This window comes from Drosophila navojoa, chromosome 5 (assembly GCF_054131105.1).
Source record: "Drosophila navojoa isolate 15081-1374.11 chromosome 5, UAZ_NAV_1.0, whole genome shotgun sequence".
Lineage (NCBI taxonomy): Eukaryota > Metazoa > Arthropoda > Insecta > Diptera > Drosophilidae > Drosophila > Drosophila navojoa.
The window spans coordinates 3,299,258-3,318,367 of NC_142893.1; the positions used below are offsets into that span (position 1 = coordinate 3,299,258).

General features: G+C 36.3%; 1 protein-coding gene across 4 annotated transcripts in view; it reads left to right on the top strand.

Annotated features, from left to right (window-relative positions):
- Nucleotides 1-19,110, top strand: part of exp (expansion) — a 41,172-nt gene that overhangs the window by 6,920 nt on the left and 15,142 nt on the right. For all 4 annotated transcript variants that reach the window (XM_089262174.1, XM_030384693.2, XM_018103978.3 and 1 more), the window contains exons 3-4: nucleotides 7,135-7,325; nucleotides 16,952-17,109. In XM_089262174.1, the coding sequence (XP_089118300.1) occupies nucleotides 7,209-7,325; nucleotides 16,952-17,109 (275 nt within the window). In that variant the 5' untranslated portion in view covers nucleotides 7,135-7,208. The remainder of the gene's footprint in view (nucleotides 1-7,134; nucleotides 7,326-16,951; nucleotides 17,110-19,110) is intronic.

A 19,110-nucleotide genomic window follows, 5' to 3' on the forward strand; every position in this document is an offset into this window, starting at 1 on the left:
GAGAGTCTGCTTACGCACGGACAGACAGAGATAGACAGAGACGACAAGCCATAAAAATCAATCAAATCTAGCTACAACAGCAACAAAAACAAAAACAAAAATTGAAATGTTAACTCAAAGTCGACGATTTTTCGTTTAGTTTGTTTTCATTTTCATTTTTTTTTTTTGTCGCTTGCAACACACGCTGACAGTTACATGATGGCAGAAAAAGAAGCAGCAGCAGCGACGCACACACAATATATATTGTAAAACCTTATGATTTAACACAAGTTTCATTCAATAATTGCGTGAATGATGAGAGCTAAGCTGAGCCGCGCGTCGGCCAGACGCTGCGTGCGTCTAAAGGGAAATATGCGTTGCGAAATATGCATATAAATTTTTAATTATCTGTATGTAAATATGAATATGTATACAAGTGTGTGTGTGTGTGTTTGATTCGCCAGGTGTTGGCAGCGAGGCGCGCTCAGGTGTTAAATAGCAGCAGCGGCAGTTCCGCAAGACATTGTTTCAGCATGTTCGGCTGCTGTTTTAGATATTTGCACTATTAGCTTCCTATTTGCGCACGCGATGAATATATATATATGTACATGTATGTGTATATGTATATAATTTGCATAATGAAAACCTTAACCCCAAACCTAGTGCGATTAACTGAACCGTGCACTCGCTGCCAAAAAGCACTTTCACGGCGTTTGTTATGCAAATTAAAGCATTTGATTAGCCATATCCACACAGCCTCCGTCGCCGTCGCCGTCGCCTCTGCCCTCGCCTTCGCCTTCGCCTCCTCATTGGCCTTTCGAGTACTCGAATAATACGCATTAACGCGCTAAATATTACGTATAATTTCTCATTATATAGATAGACAACACACACACACACATATACATATGTATGCATGTATGAAGTCAATGACTGCTTAATTTAATTCGTTTAGAAAATCAATGGCCAAGCGAATCTTGAACTTCGCGGCGTTCGGCTTGACCCCCAGCGGGAATTTCGAGCAGGCTCTGTGAAAAGATTTTCGTTTTAGCCACAGATACATGCCTACATATATGTATATACATACATATATCTACATATCGATTCTAGCAAAAACTTTGGTTTGTTTATTTCTGGCCGTGGCCAATCAATCAAATTGCTGCCAGAGCGAAAAATTCTTTTGCCTTGTGAATGAGAAGAGAGAGAAAGAGAGAGGAGAGAGGTAGAAAGAGAAAGAGAAGATGCTGCTGAGCGCATTAGACGAAAGTATCAAATGATTCGTTTCCCAGACCAAAGGCAGCGCGCTTCATTAGCGCTGCTTTCAAGTCGGTTCTGGTTACATAATGAACCCGAGCGCTAATGAAATATAAATACAAAATCAAACATACAAAAACAGCAACAGCAACAACAACAACGCTAAAAATACTTTCTAGCTTTGAAAATTTTTGGTTTGACCTTAACATTTTGTGCGCCACATTTGGCAAATGATTTGGCATATTTGTTGTTGTTGCTGCAGCTGGGCGACTAAATGATTTCGGATGCGGGCAACAAAGATGAAAATGGCTATATACATATATACATACTATATACTAACTATATATATTTATACATAGCTCTATTAAGTCACTTCCAGTCGCAAAAGTCTGCATAGTTCCAGCACTTCAACTGTGCTTGATAGCATTTGATATGCCACGCCCATTTTGGGCGTGTATGCATAACTTTTTTGACAGTTTGTGAGGAAGCACAACATTAGCCCACTTACAAAATTTTAAGCTAATAATTGTGGAAACTATTCCCAATTTGCCACGCCCTTAATCAGAGTGTTCGGCTAAATATTTTAAATTCCAATTCTCTAGCTTCAATAATACCGAAAATTACTATGGGAGAGAGAGAGAGTTTCTTTTGTAAAAAATATATAGTAATTCAAAATTAGCCATGCCGCCCAGTGGGCGTATCCAAAAAGTAAAACTTGACACACAATCTAATGGAGTTGACCGGACGAATATATAGACAATAATTCAGCTATCGCGCTTTAATAATGCCGAAATGCTATGGGTTGTGGGATAGTTAGGCAAGAGACTGAAGACTGTAAAGTTGAAGGGATGGACGGATGAAGGAGAGATGGAAGAAGATACATAAAGACGAAGGTTTTGACAGTGGAACACATAGACACACGAGGGGGTGGATGAATGGATGCTATGAAGGATGGTCTGGTCTGATGGGCTGATGAACGGATTGTCGAATAAACGAGCGATGGAATGGACGATCGATCGAATGAACTGACCGTCGAATAGGTGAAGGCCGCAAAAAATCACGGGCGGATAGCTGAAGAGACAACTGGATGGACAGCCCAATAGACAGGTGGAGAGCCAGTCAAACAATCAAAAGAACAACCATACATTATAAAAAGCCAACAAATACATTTGTTCATCTTCCACAAGCTTAATTGAGAAATAAACAAGCAAATAGTTGGCTAACAAATAGGCTAGATCTGTCAGGAAAAAGGCTAAATAGGCAGCACTATGACAATCAGTGCCAAAATGTGATGGCGCTCAATGCAGCAACAAGCGCCCACTCAAGCGCACACCTCAACTCACCCACACACATGCCTAAATACACACCAATACACACACACACATACAGTCAGTTGTTAGGCATGTCAACTGCTTCATTTTGTGTGAAGCCTGCCCACATTTGTCGCATGTAAACAAATCAGCTAGACAAAGCGCAAGTGCTCACACACACACACACACACAATGAGCTTGAGGCAGCAGTAACAGCAGCTGCTGCTGTTAGTGTTGCTGTTGCTGGCCAAACAGACAACACGTGCTCAGTGTTTACAGCAACAGCAGCAGCAACAGCAGCAGCAACAGCGAAGCTCTGAAATCTCGTGACGCATTCGCAATTGCATTTGAACTCTGTTTAAACAATGACGAGCGTTAGGTAAACGAACTGAAAACTATTTGCAGTCGGCAGCCGGTAAATATTAATGCGAAAAAGTGGCCATCACAAAGCGAGCGACGACTGCAGCCAATGACCGGGCAGACAGGCAACAGCAACAACAAATAGATATACAGACAGACAAACAGACAGACAGCAACAACAATTGTTAGAATCTACACATGTAGTATATCCAAGCAGGCCCACTTCACACCCATTTAAAGTAAATTTACATGCCGAATGATTAATATGCAAGCGCTGTCTGTCTACATCTAACTATGACTATGACAATGAGCCGTTTGTCATCAGCAATATGATAAATTCTTTATTGATTCTCGTAAAACGATAAAGAAAACAAAAAATTACGCTTTCATTCATAAAAGCGTCGCGGCAAGTGCTTAGTATGCATCCGATGTCGCTCGATGCACAGTGCATAGAAAGTTCTGTTGGAAAGTCGATGTGAAACAAAAGACTGAAGCAACGAACTTGCCCAGACAGCGCTTGCAACATGCACAAATTTGTTGCGCTGACATTTTAGCCACAAAATTTTGGAGATTTTTCCCATTTTGCGAAATAATTTACTTTCTATTTCCGTTTGATCATTAATTTCGCAATGGAAATATTTCAAATAGCGAAAGCAATTTTTTCTTTTTTTTATTATCACTTTTATGGCGACAAATAAGTGTGTGTGTGTGTGTGAGCAGATGCTGCGAGCTGCGAGATGTTAATGAACTTCACGTTTGTTGCGGAAAGTAATTTTTACGTTTTTCTCTAATTGAATTAAAGTTTTGCTGATGATTTTATTAAAGCAGCAGCAGCAGCAGCAGCTAGGCTAAACACAAATAAAAAAGTGCAATAAACAATTTAATTGTGAAAGTTGAGCATTCGTCAATTTACATTCAAATCGCAGTCGGATATGTTTGGCAGTAACTCGACTAGTTATATATACATATATAAGTACTGCAATATAACAAAGTCTGATTAATTGACATTATTTAAATGATGCCAATTTGGCTGCAAGCCATCAAAGACAAAGGTTATTGTTATTACTTTTACTTACTGCTTGCTTGTGAAAGTCGTTTTGAAAAATTTGTGCGTGTGCGCGCAGAAGACTTAAGTAAAATGAAACAAAAATCAAATTGAGAGAAAAAATTTGAAAGTGAATGCGATGGCTGTGTGAGATGCAAGTCGCTTTGTAATTTCTGCAGTCAACAGTGAAATATAACAGTAAATATGCTTGAAATGATGCAGGCAAATCAGCAAAGTCAACAACATATGCAGCTGATGCTAAAGACTTCATCTCAGCCAGAGGCAGCATCAAGTGCCGCTCATCAGCACTCGACCTGTTTACAGAAGCCCCACCAACAACGACAAAAGAACATCTTCAACGGCTCGTAAGCAAAAACACAAGGCGTTTCCCTAGTTTTTGCACTTCTTGAAGCTGTTCTTTTAACAGAAATATGCCAGCATACCAGAGGCCGGCCTCCATCCGCTATGAGTATGCAGGATATTTGAGCACCACTTAACTGTTGTTGTTGCTGTTGCTGATGCTGCTGCTGCTGCTTCAGCATCACAGTTATCAGAACTTTGATCTGTCAGCATTTTTTGTGTTTATAAATGTTCCAAGAACAAAATCCAGCTAAAACCATTTTTCTGTTTAATTTCGCATGCACCAGAAAGAATGCACATAAAATTGCAACGAAATTGCCGGGCAAATTAATTGGCAGACCCAAACTGTGATAAACAAATGTTGCCACTTGTTCAGACTTTGCTTAAATGAGTTTAGCAGAGTTATACAAACAAGTGGCATTTCAAATACTCTTTTTACATGCAAATCTGAAATGTTAGTTCTTTCGATAGTTACAATTAATCGATAATTGACCTCACCTCTGTAATTTGCAATTTAAATCCTTACGATATTTAATTTTAATCGATACTTTTATGTTAATTAACACTTCCACCCCCAGGCCAAAGCGCGGCTACGCAACGGTTGCTCAGCAGTTCTTTGTCGCATAGTTTCGCGTTTCAAGCTTTACAATAAAGTCAGCTATGCCGTTTTTAGTGTATTTTAATGTATGCATCTATGCTATAACCAATTGCCCATATCATTGGCAAGCCATTCACGTAATTGCTCGTCGGGCACAAACTAGAACACGTCTGCGCCTGGAGTACTTGTACACGTTGTACGTGACATGTCAGAACAGCCAAACGGGAGTAGACACGATGTTCTATATAGTTGAAGTGCTGGTAAATAGGTAGGATGTATAAATAACAATGGTCTGGACAGGCTGCATCCTACATGCATACATATGTATGTTTGTATGTTTAACAATGGCAGCCAAAATTGAAAGGTGCAAAAACAGCGAAAATGCAGCTCAATAAACTAGCCAAAATGTTTTGGGCTTAAAGCGACACTGATGCAGATACAGATGCAGATGCAGCGATGGAGACAATACGAACGGTGTAAACGAAACAGAAAAAGAAAAAAAATTGTCAGACAGTCGTACAATTTAACGGCTTTTGTTGCATAAATGCAGCAGGCAACATTTGTTATGCGATTGCAATCTATCGCACAAAATGGCGCCGATTGTTGACAATGCGAATCGAGTACGATCGCAAGTATGAGTATCGAGTATTGAGTGCGAGTACGAGTGCGAGTACATCGTTTGGCTGCAATTGCGCAAAAGGCGTTGAAAATTTATGGTTAGCAAAACAGGCAGCACCAGCAGCAGCTAGACAACAGGCACGACAAGCGGCCAGCATCCCCCTAAAGTTGAGGCTGTCAAGCAGTCAATCAGTCAATCAGGCACTCAGCCGATTCGGCAAAAGAAAGCTGACAGACAATTATAGACACTAATAATAATGATAATAACAACAACAATAGCAGCGAACAAAGCGTAAAAATATGACAACAGGTTAGCGAACCTCGCACATTTGCATATGAAGAAAGAGAGAGAGAGAGAGAGAGAGAGAGATCTAACACAAAAAAAGGGAGAAAGGGAGCGAAGAGCGGTACTAAAAAGCTTGCCGCTACGCGCGTTGATCGTTGGGGCCAGTTTCCAAGAGGTGTTTATTATGCAATGAACGTTTTTTCATCAACTTGACAAACTGAGCCATGAAAAAAAAGCACAAACACAGAAAAACAACAACAAGCAACTTGGCTCATTTTGCCTTTGTTTTACCATTGTGCTTTGTGATTATATTTTCTCTCTTCCCTGGCCGTTGTTTTTTGCTTGCGAAGGCCTACACTACACACACAGATGATATTCATTTGTCTGTATCTGTATCTGTATCTGTATCTACGGTGCGTCGTCTGGCCTGAGAGCCAGACCAAAATGACAAGTAATTCAATAAAAATTGCATGTTTTACATAAATTCTGTTGGCAGGTCATAAAAATGCTAAAGTCACATAGCGCACACTGATTCCGAGTTGAATGAAAATGGAATGAAGAACAAAGATTATTTATTGCATTCTGGGAAAATGGAAGATGCTCGGACTGAGGCATTAGATGACATTTAAAACTTAATTTAGTATTATATTGCTAAAAGTTTTATACCCAATAGCTATAATTATTTGTTCCCTGATTCTCAGTTTTCCTATTTCTTTGTTTTTATATCCACATCCCCATCGAGCTTTTAAATATATCTAACAACATTTTCATTCATTCCATTTCATAACAATCTCAACATGAAATGCATATAGCTCTCTTATACTCTACCTTAAACAAACAATTATATCAACTTCAGAAAATGCAAATAATATCAGGCAGGCGCATGCCAACTGCAGGTACACCTACTGCAGCTCCAGCTCGAAAGCTTTATTGGGTAACAGGGGCTGGCACCACCGAAAGTTTACACAGCTGAAAGGCCGATTCGGGATGACTTGTAAAAAGGAAGTCGGGTCATAAACAATATGTGTTATTATTGTGCTGCGAGTGCGTTGACCCTTGCGTTGATATTTATTTACTTATTTTTTTGGGTTCTTTCACTGTTTGGTTTGCAATTTGACGCTGCACAGTGTGAAGCCTGTCAGCACCCAAAATAAAATAAATGAGAAAAGTTCTTTAGCCAAAGAGTGAGAGAGGGAGAAGAAGAATGTTGGAATTTACAGTTATATGGTTAAATACGTCGGCACACTTAAAAGCCAAAATACATAACATCCCATCCAAGTTCACAAACAGAACATTTATGACTTACTTGTCGTATCTTTTGCAGACTCTCGCCTGGACTGGGTATCCGCAAGAAGAGAACAAGCAGACAAACATCAACCATAATAAACAAAAGTCAAAATGGTTTCGAGAAGAAAAATATTATCACGTTCGCGCGATGATCTAAACCTGGATCAGACATTCACCCAACAGGAGGAGGAGGAAGATGTCTGGTATCAGAAAGATAAACTCTATAAGGTAAGCCTGACCGCAATGATTGATGCAATTATACTTATGCAAATGAGTATAAGAGATACGTATAAGTTGATAAGTATAAGTATGCTAAGTGTTTGGCTGGCAGCTACTGAATTATAAAGTCAAATGGAGGCCATGGCAAGACGACACGATTTTATACAATTGGACAGCTCAAGACTTTTTTGACTTCCGCTTGGCCAGTTGGTTGGTTGGTTCTGCTATTGGTTATGCTACTTCTTTGTATTCCTCTTCTTCTTCTTCTTCTATGATTTGTGGCTATTTTAGAGTGTGGCTATATTCTCGACACGTGCAACGCGATTGCATTGAGGTCAGCAACAGCATAAAACGCACTAAACCTTAGCTGCAGGCGATCTGAGCTGTTGTTGCTGCTGTTGTTGTTGTTGTATTGACCAATTGCATTAATTACCGTTAGGCCATCGCATTGCGTTGTGCATTTTTAATTTGCCTATGGCCATTTGGCAGTTGCCGCAACGACAGCTCCAAGCAACAGCAACAACAAAACGTAACCCTAATGTACAAGCCCAGCACGAGCTTCACTTCAGCTATGTATGTGTGTGTGTGTGTCTAGTATATATAGGTGTTTGTGTTGGCTTCTTTGTTTGTGTGTGGGCATTTCTCATTGATTTCAGCAGCATTTAAGCCAAACAAAATAGACAATAAAATCAGCATTTAGTTGCTGTCTCTAGCTCATGTCAGGTTTATGCGCTAATCATAACGTGATTTATCATATCGTAATACAATATGTTTTAGATCTACCTGACCTAACCATGCAGAAATATGTTAACTAAAAACAGGTATACTACATATACATATGTATGTATATGTATATATATGCAACAAAAGACATAACAGAAACTTGTATAAAATAAGCAAATATTTGAAATATTTGTATAAGCGTGATATAAGAGTTGGACAACACGATTTAATTAAGTATGTTTTTGTTTGATATTTGTTGTATGTATAAACGTAATGGGTTTATTAAGTATTAGATATATACATACATATACATAGATAAAAAAAATAGCACAGACACTTTAATTATATCATATTACATTTTCAATTAATTTAATTTTAGTTTATTATATATCTAATCGTGATGTCGTATATTTAATATTATATATGTATCAATAATATATTATTAATATTATTTATTTTTATTTTATTTTATTTTATTTTTAATTTAATTTTATTTTTTATTTATTTATTTTATTTTATTTTTTATTTATTTTATTTTATTTTATTTTTTTTTATATAGTATATATGTGGGTTTAAAATGTTGGCAAAATAAAATTAGTTTACTGCTGATATATAAATATTTATTATATACAGTTTTCTACTCATATTCTCGTATGCTTATAGAGTTATTTGTTTGGGGTATCTCAATTTTATTATTATTTAACATTAATATTCAAATTTAGCTTGTGTTCATATGACTGATACTTATAATTTTTATTAAACAAGATATATTTATATTTATAATTATAGTTTTCATTATATATACTTGCTTTTGTCTGACCACAATAAATATTTGTAATTATTTATTTAATTATACCTATATTTACTATAAGATTTATTTTCATATTTATACATATTCATAACATACTTATGCATAAAATGTTGTATAACAAAAAATTATATAATATTAAATGTTGCTTATATAGATATTTATGCTTTTGCAAAAACACATGCGATAGTATAAGTGTGCACATAAATATAAGACGAACGTATAATCGTCTTATACTTATGCCCACACTTTTACTTTCTTTACCTTGCTTTTATTCAAACCTTACTTTAACTATTTAAAATATTAATTAAATATTTTTATAGCTTAATCGACTTTATTTTCTTGTAGATATATATAATATAGATCCTATGTTTCACTCCCTTATCTAAGTATGAACTTCCTGACTTCCTTGTCTAAATATATTTTCGTGTCATATTCAAAATTCATAGCCCACATCGCAATAATTTTTAACGCATAAACCTTCAATTTGTCGCCCGCTTTTAAGCTTTATTATTTTTTTGGCAAATACCGTTGCTGCCCACACACGCACACTCACACACACACACTCACCTCTATTGTGTCCATAAATATTATGTTTATTATTTAACTGGGTTAACTGCAGACAGTGAACATTTTGAACCAATCAAAGTCGAGCACTTTTATGCCCCTCTATCAAATTTTTTCCCCTTTTTTTCGGATTTGCATAAAGCCGCGCCCAGTTCACGTGACGTCAAAGAAATGAAAAGCTAAGCGACACTTATTCGCCTTGTGTCATACGTAAGATTGTCTCGTTTTTCTCTTCATTTTTTCGGGCTAAAAAAAAAAAAAAATGCAAACGCCCACGCGTCTTTAGCCGCCGCGTTTCGCAATTGGCGTGAGCGTCTATATAATTCCATTTAGCAATAGCCAAAATACAAAAGGCGTCTAGTTTTTCCCATGGAAATGAACAAAAAAAAAAAAGCAAGCACAAGAAACTACTACAAATTATGGCAGCATTTTCCTATTGTCGTTTGCTTAGCTCTGGGGGCCCTTTTGAATCGGGCTAAAATTCGTTTTTTTTTTTTTTTTTTTTGCCTTCATTTGTCTTTGGGCATTTATTGAGCAATCTGTGCTGGGCTTGTACTATATTCAATAATGTTTACAAATTTATTAGCTGGGAACGTTGCCGCTGCCTGCCATATGCAGCAGTGCCAAACAAAAGACTTAGGCAACGAACTTGTTTTGTGTTTTGCATAAAGGAGAACTTTTTAGTGCAAATGCGCTAAGTGCTTGACTGGTTGCTGTCGCTGTCTCTGCTTCTGCTTCTGCTTCTTCTTCTTCTAACCACTTTTCCATGTCAACGAAAGTAGCATGAAAATGAAAGTTTTTCATTTATTCGGCTAAGCTGACAAGTTTTCGCTTCGCTTCGCCTCGCTACGGCTTGTTATTGTTGCAGTTTTTTGTTGTTGTTGCTGTTGTTGTTGTTGTTGTTGTTGCTTTTCCACTTCCACTTCCATGCGCCTGTTTGGGCACTCGTTCACCTGGTTTCGGTTTCGCTAGCTGCTTGGCTGCTTGGCTGGCTCTGTACAACAGGATTTTGCTGGCACTGCCAAAAACGCGTTGGCGCAAGCAGGAAAAACCACACACCAAAAACATGCACACACACATAGACAGGCAGACACGCACACGTACACTTAGCGCGTCATTTAGCTCTTCAACGTGCAGGAAAATTATGTTGTTGTTTTTGTGGAAAATGTAGCTGCTTCGCACTTTTGTTGCATCTCTTTCGATAGTCATTTATGAGCTGACAAGGGAGCATATCCATCTATAGCTCTATGCGACAGACAGTTTATCTATTTGAATAAAAGCTAAATACTTCACATTTGGCTTAATCGGTTTCTCTATGGACAAGACTTTAGCTTATCAGCTCAGGCTTTATCCTCAGCTTGTTGATATTCCGGCTTTATAAGAGAGAAGAGACATTATTTATAATATAACCTTATAAACAATATTGGTTATTAAAAGTTACTAAATTACCTTCGACTTATGGGGCAGTGATAAATCAAGTATTATCCTTATAATTTACAAAATAAATATTAGGAATTTGTTTTAGCTAACTTTTTTTACTTTTACTTTACTGCTGTAGATTTACTTTATAGTCTATAGATAGTCATTTGTCCATAATGTCATAATCTTCCATGGGTTGTACTCAGATAGTCGTAAATTGCTCATGCTTTAATATGCTTTACAGAATTTTCATATTAAATGTATGAACTACATATGTATCTATATATAAAATTTACAATAAATTTGGTTCAGATAAATTATAGAATATAATATAATATAATATGAGCTGTTCATAAACAAACATTTTTTGCTAAATTTTTAATTAATTTGTCGTAATTATGCAGTCAATTAGATGCGACTGCAATATTCTCACTTATTTTCCTCAGTTTCCTGCTGAAACATACACAAACTTAATAAAATATATATAAATAAAACAAAGTTATATATATACTCTTCTTATATATACATATATAAAGTTATATAAGCACAAATCAATCAATTTGGCCTGACGGAAGACACCGCCAGCTATTATTATAGACGAATGAAAACTATGCATGAAATTAACATAAATTTGTATTGAGCGACCAAACAGAGAAACAACTAGAGAGCGAAATGCTGAATAGATAAGCAAAGACAAATGTTTAAGAGATGCCAGCCACTTGATGGCGAGCGTTTTTTAACCAAAAAGCAGCCAAAAATAATATTTATTTTACCATTAGTTGGCTTTTGGAAATGGGTCAGGCGACATTTCAAGTTCTGCGCTTGGGGGCGAAAACCAAACTGAAAATAAAATGTGGAAAAAAAAAGTAGAAAAAAAAATAAATAAAAATAAATAAACAACAATTTCTTCTGTAGCGACTGCAACCTGTCACGTCGCTACGAAATATATTTATCAAGTCCATAACAATTTGAAATGATGATTATATCTATTGGCAACAAAGCTCGCCGCGCCGCAAATTCATTTTATTAAATGTCAACTTTGAGCGCTTGGCGCATCTGTTGCCATCCTCGACGAGACGCTGGAGCTAAACACCAGCCGCAGTCGAAGCCGAAAGTCGTGACTGCAAAAGTTCAACAACATTTTGCACAAAAAGTGCAAACTTAATAAACTAACAGAAGAAGAAGAAGCAGTTGCAGCAGCAGAGGATGCTTAGATTCTCAGCAGAGCCAAAAGCAACTTCCGTGCTGATTGCACTTGTGCACGTGTTTTTTCTTTGCTGTTTCACTTTTTGCTGCTGGGTGTCAATTATAGAACTGATTAAAGCCAAATCCAACGTACAGCTGCTTTAATTACAGCCCCAATGATAGCTGTGCCCTTTACAATTCAAATACAAGCACCGCACAGTTTGTGCCACATTTGTGACATGCCGTGTTGGAGGCGTGCCAGAACATACCAAAATCTATCAATTTTCTGAGAGGGGAGGGAGGTGGGTAAACAAAGAGCATAAAGGTCGACTAAGCAGTGGATATGTATAGAAGAAATACTAAGAAAATACTATATATACTATAGTTTAGATGTGATGGAGCTCAGAGCAATAGGTGCTGTCTATATGTTTCTTAGTATATTAGTAGTATCTATGTATTGTGCAGTGTCGCTCCATCTGTCCGTACGTTTGTATGAATGCAATTTTTACGGGCACTATTAAAGCTAGAGGCTCAAAAATTGGAGCATATGCCCTTTTATATCCTCGAATTATAAGGTGTAAAAATTTTTCCGATTCGCCTCTTAGGCCATGCGCCGTGAATAAGTATTCTGCAGTCGGTAACACCTGCCTGCCTCACTTATTAATTACTGTTGCTGTTACAAATTAAATATACACATCAAATTATTGGGTTGATCTTACATATATGGCTTGGGCTTTATGTTAGGGCAATAATGAGAGTTATAATTATATTAGCTAAATGTCAATCGAAAATTTCATTGACCTAAAATTGTTCCTTCTATGGTAACTTGTCTCGATAAAGGAATGAAATTTATATCTTAAACGCCTCCCCTACAAAAGCAATCGAAGTTAAACGTATCATCGACATTTTGTTTGTGATTTATAGTATTTATTTGTTTGGCCAATTTTCTAGAGCAATTATGAAATTGATTAGCTAGGCTAAGCTCAAAAAGTAGAGCGCTTGGCGAATATCCGCGTGTGACGTATATTCGATTTTTGGAAATAAATATTTCGAAGGCCTTTTGTTGGTTCTCATGCCACTCACTCATGTCGACAAGTGTTGCCACATTGAATGCCAAATTAATTTTTGACAGCTGTTTTGCGCTGAAGTCTTCAATTTTTGCCTATTCCGTTAAATTAAGGAAATAGAAATCCTATATAGAATTTGAATGCAAAGAGAACACTCGAGAGATGCCGCAGTCACTGCATTTAGGTGGGTGACCTATGCTCTCTTATCTCTATCTACTGAGTAAATAGTCTATGCATAGAGACGTCATTAAAGGAGCAGCTGAAAAAGAAAACAAAAAATTATTTTGAGGAATGCCTAGTAAAATATTCATGAAAATATATATATATTTGAAATATCAGAAAAATACTAGAACTTTTTACATGACATTATTTATGCTAAGTTTATGCAATCCAGAATTATTTTAAGAGTTCAGGCATGAAAATGAAACTTATTACCCGATTCGCTCTAGGTATTCATTAGATGATCATCCCTTCTAAATTTCACTCTGACTATAGATGACTTATATGGCCTATATGACTTAGATAATCAGTTAATTTGCTATGCAAACGGCAAGCACAGTGTGAAAGTCAAATTAGCATTTGAAATTCATTTTTAATATATATAGCTCGGCTTTGTGGAGCAACGTTCTTTAATGTGGGCAGCGGCACATAAATTCAACGGGGTTTTTTTTATTATTTATATTTAAATTCTTGAAAATTGTTTTAGTAATAATTTAAAGCAGATTTGTCATACGTGTCTTAAATTTCTAATTAACATGCTTATTTATTTAGATATTTTCTTATAAAGTTTATTTAAATATTGTAAAAAATTGAATGTGCGTTGCCTTTTATATACACTTGCTCAGATGATTTGCGTCAGAGATTTGTATATAGATACTTGATGCTGTTGTTGTTGTTGTAATTGTTGTTGCTTTAACAAATTTCCATGCTATACATAGGTACGTTAATAATTTGCATAACAAATGTGCGCTTACGAAAACCAGTTCAGTTGCTTTTTCAAGAATCGATTGGCATTTTGGGCAAAACACAAAAAAAAAAAAAACAAGAACAAGATATATATACCTGAAAACACATATATGCATAATATATATCGGGGCTGTGCTAATTTTTTGCCAATATCAGCTAGCAAGAACTTTGAGAAGTGCATAGAGAGGCGCTGCGCCTTTTAACGCATTTGCTTGCCAAACCGAAACTTTTGACATTTTGAGGTCGTCGCAATAACAATTTTTTTTTTTTTTTTTGGGTAGTAAACGGCCTAGAAAATATTTATAATAAAAACAACAAAGACGACTTTGTAACTTGTTTTGCGTTGGCCTACAAGATTCTTTTTTCGGCCAAAAGAGGCTGAAGATGATGATGATGATGAAGAAGAAGAAGAAGAAGTAGAAGCAGATGGAGGCAAAAACCTGTACAACAAAAGTGAATCTGCCCGTAGCCGAAGAATCTAAGCGAGCTTTTGAAGTGAAATCAAAAGTGCTTGTCGACTCGAAACAGCAGCAGCAACAAATTAAAGCTAAAGTACGCCACAAACACACACTCACACACACAGACACACACGCGACTATACAAAGCCGAAAAGGTTAACAAGTTTTACTACATGATTTATTTGCATTTTTAATGTGCTCGCCAGGCAGCAACGGATCAGCCAGCTCTGGAGCTCTGCCTAGACGAGTTTCAGCTAACGTACTCCCCTTTAATACCACTATATAGAACTAAAAAAAAACTCTAAAAAAATAGACGTTAGCTTGTTTGCCTTATTCATATTTTATTTGTGCTTTAGTCTGAACTTTGCCAGCAAAGAGTTTGTTTTTTTGGGGAGGGTAATGCTGCCCATGTTGGTTACTGGGCTAATGGCTTTTGTTTTATGACCCTGTTCTTCTGTTTGGGTTAATTGAACTCTTTTTATCCGTGTATGCCCCACGCCGTACCGCCAGCTGTGCCCGCAGCAGCAGCCTTGATTATATGCGAGCGTCGTACAAAGAGTACAGCAGAAATTTCAATTAAATGAAGTCATGAACCAGTTGATTTGATTTGTATGTGATGTGGCTCATATGCTTACATAAGTAGCTCACTTACGCAGTTCATCAAAGCTCAGTTTTGCATGAGGACTGCAGGCTTTAAGAGACGATCTGAAAGAGGTAGTTCGGATAACGAAAACAGAAATTGAACTGAAGTGAACTTAAATGAACCAGCTCAAAATGTTATTGAATTCATTTGCATGCGCTAAAGTTCATATGTGCCTTTCGATAGTTCATTATGCATTACATTATTTTACAGTACTTTTTTTTAACACAATTCATAATGTAAAAAAAGTTAATTAAAATTTAGTTACTATTATTAATCTTACTTTCATTACGTTTTTTATGTAGTTACTTTTATTATTTAAATAATATTATAATATATAAAAAAATAATTTAATATATTCTATCTATTGTGTAACATTTTTTATTGGTATATATTATTTTTATGGAATTATGCTTTTCGTACTCTTTAGTTTATTTTCATTTTATTATTTTTATGTTTTTTTTTTATGTTTATGTTTTTTTTATTTTTATTTTTATTTTTATTTATTTTTTATTTATTCAATTTTTAATTATATATTTTTTTTTTATTTGGTTACTATTCCTAGCTTTGTTTTTATATATTTGATTACCTTTTATTACAATTTTTTGTATTGTTATTTTTTCTAGTTTTATTTGTTTTAATCATAAATATTCAAGGCTTTTTTCGCATTTTATTATAGCAATTTTAAAAGCACTTTTTTATGCTCGTAGATAAACATATTTTTGGCCTAGACTAATTCCATAATTTTATTAAAATTACTACCATGCCAATTTAATATGCTAATTTTTAATTTGGATTTTTTCTGCTCGTTTATAATCCAAAAATATGAGCGAACAAATTAGTTTAAGAACTGGAACATGTATATAATATAAATAAAACTTAATCTAATGCGCTGCAAAATTAATTAATTAATTAATTAATAATAATTTCCTAGACGTTTGCTGCTGTTGCCAAATACTGTGAAAATTTCATAAATATTTTGCTCAAATAATGTGATTACGTTGAATGGTATTTAAAAAGCAGCCTCTACCCATGCTTAGGCCATATGATATAGTGTATATATGTATGTATACATATACATATACATAGATAAATCTGTATCAAAATGTAAAATATGCGCTTGTGCACTTAGGCATGACGCAAGCTGAAAAGCAAGCGAGCTGCATTTTCATTTTCTTAGTGCAATCGAAAGCCTTGCAGCACTTTAAATATCTCAAAGACACACACACACACACACACACATGCATGCACATACATACACAAATGTAGCTATATAAAATAGTAAACAGCGTTGTCTATAATTTTATATGTCTTGCTGCAACACGACTCGCTGGCGTGCCAGCATTTGCTCCGATTTGATTTTAGCTTTTATTCAACAAACAGCAACAAGAACAACAACACCAGCAGCAACAACAACAGTTGCTGGTAATGCCTGTAAAGACAACAACAATAAAAGCAATAGTAAAAGTAAAGTGAGTGAAAAATAAAAGCACAAACGCAAGCGCCCAACAAGGCCGTTCACTTTGTCTAGCAAAAAAAAACTTTACACACACACACACAGATGCACATATACTGTTACACATTTGATGGAAAGTGAAAATTGCTGGCATTAGTTGCATTTGCAACAGCCGTTTGCAGCCGATTTTGCTTAGTTTGTTGTTGTTGTTGTTGTTGTCTGCAGTAAGTTGCTCGCCTAAGTCTTTTGTTTCTTGTTGCTCAAGCAGCCATTTAGCAAAGCTCTCTCTCTCTCACACTTGCACTCACTCTTTCTCTCTCTTTGTCTTTGTCTTTGTCTCTTTCAGGAACACATACAGGAAGTGCTGGACAAATGGACGCAAATCGATGATGAGATCTGGGCCAAAGTAATTGTCTTTGAGCGCAATCGCCGTGTGGCCAAAGCCTATGCACGTGCTCCAGTGCTCACAATCAATGGCTCCGACGATGGCTTCGATGGCATGCGGTATGTATATGCATAGACTTTGGCCTAAACAGACAATAAGACTAGTTTGTAAGCGTTTGAGTTTTATTGAACTCGTTTCGATGGTCAGAAGTGGCATAGATCTTAATGCTATTCGAGTGTAAAAACTTCTGTTGTCTATATTCTAACTATGCTACAGTAGATAATGATCTTTTGAGATGGGTTAACTCCTTATAAACGTTTTATATTGGCATTACATATATATAGTTTATTAAGAGTATAAGCACTATCTCTTGATCTGGAACAACAGACAAGTCGATGTAGCACGGGAGCCTTTCGGAATGTCAAGGCGTATGAGAAGCCAGATAAAGTGACTCTACAATTCACTCTGCATATACATATATAGAGGTAGTAATAGCATATAAATGGGGCTGGATATCAGAGTTAGGTATAGCCTCTATTTGGGTGAATGTATATGAGCTGTAGTTGAGTTTATTTTCGCCTGACAGTATGAAGATATATCATATACAGTAGAGTCCTGGTAATTCGAAACGGCAAGAAGGTCTTCTTCTTTTTTTTCGAATTACACAGAAATTCAAACGAATTTCTTTCAAGAGACTAGAATATTTTTTTTTCGCTATTTACCGCGAATTAATTTCGATTTAGCGGGGTACAAATTATAGAGACCCGAATGTATGTATATGCTATACACTGACTAATACAGGAGTTGCAAATGAATGAATCGAGTGCTTCCCTAGATAACTAAATATATAATATAGTACTCAGAATGGTTTAAGCTGGTTTTGTCTGGGTTTATAGCAGGCATAAAGCAAATTGGGTTTCAAATATATATAAATATAAATAGTCAATGGCATATCCATTTAACGAGTTTAATTGTAGGGTATCCGCTAGTCTGGCAGCGCACTTTTACTTTCTTGAACTGCTGCTTTACCTCACTTTTAGCCCGATTGTTGTTTTGGCTTTTGTCTGTCCTGTTTTTGATGAGAGACAGGGCAGCGCCTTAATTACAAGCAAGACCAATAAAAAACAAGGCAATACTAATAAATATACACATACATATACACCTATATATACACCCATATATATTTATCTGTAAGTCAGCAATTGCTGCCTTTGAACTTTTTTGCGCAAAAAAAAAGAAAAAAAACATTTTGCAGCCGATTCGCCCTTGACCCACTCCCAGCAGGAGAAGCGCACTTTTTACTCTTGAGCAATTTGTTGCTGTTGGTGTTTTTCTTGATAATAAATGATGAAATTACACCTGCTCCCAAATGGGCAATGAATGAAACTTTAGCGAGCCGCCGACGCGACGCGACGCCGCAGCAGCAGCAGCAACGCCCATTAAATTGAATGGCATAGAGTATTACAATTTAATTGCCCAGCTGAACTTGTCGAGGCGGCCAAAGAGCTAGAAAACAACAAACAAATGATATAGAAGACAAAGATATCGCGTATATATGTATATACATACGTATATAGTATCTGAAGATTTGTCTATATATGAAGCGGGCAGCGCATTTAAGAAAAAACCTTCAGCTATGCAAATTACGACATTTTTTATCTGTGACCTCACTTGCTGGCAGCAATTTGTAGCATGTGAAAATGCCCGAAAATAAAATGAGCGTCAACAGCAACAGCAACAGCAACAGCAACAACAATAGCAACAGCAACAACAACAAGTGAAAATGTTTTAATAATTGCGCGTATTTTTCGTATAAAATGAGCGATTTCCGTTTGCTGCCGCAATTTGAGCTATGAAGAATTCTAGTTTTTGGTTTTTGGTTTTCGGTTTTGGTTGCAGTTGTTGCTGCGGCGGCTGCTGCTGCTGTCTGTGGTTGCTGCGGCTGCAGTTGAAGCTAATTAACATATTCCGTCTCAAAATGATTTCGTCGTTGCGTGCCAGAAATTGCAAATGCCAAACGCTTTTTGGCTCAATTGCTTTGGCAATTTTTGCTTATTTCTTTTGCCCACACGCGGCTCAAGCACTGCGCTCAAATGTCAAGAAGTCTGCATAATGGAGTT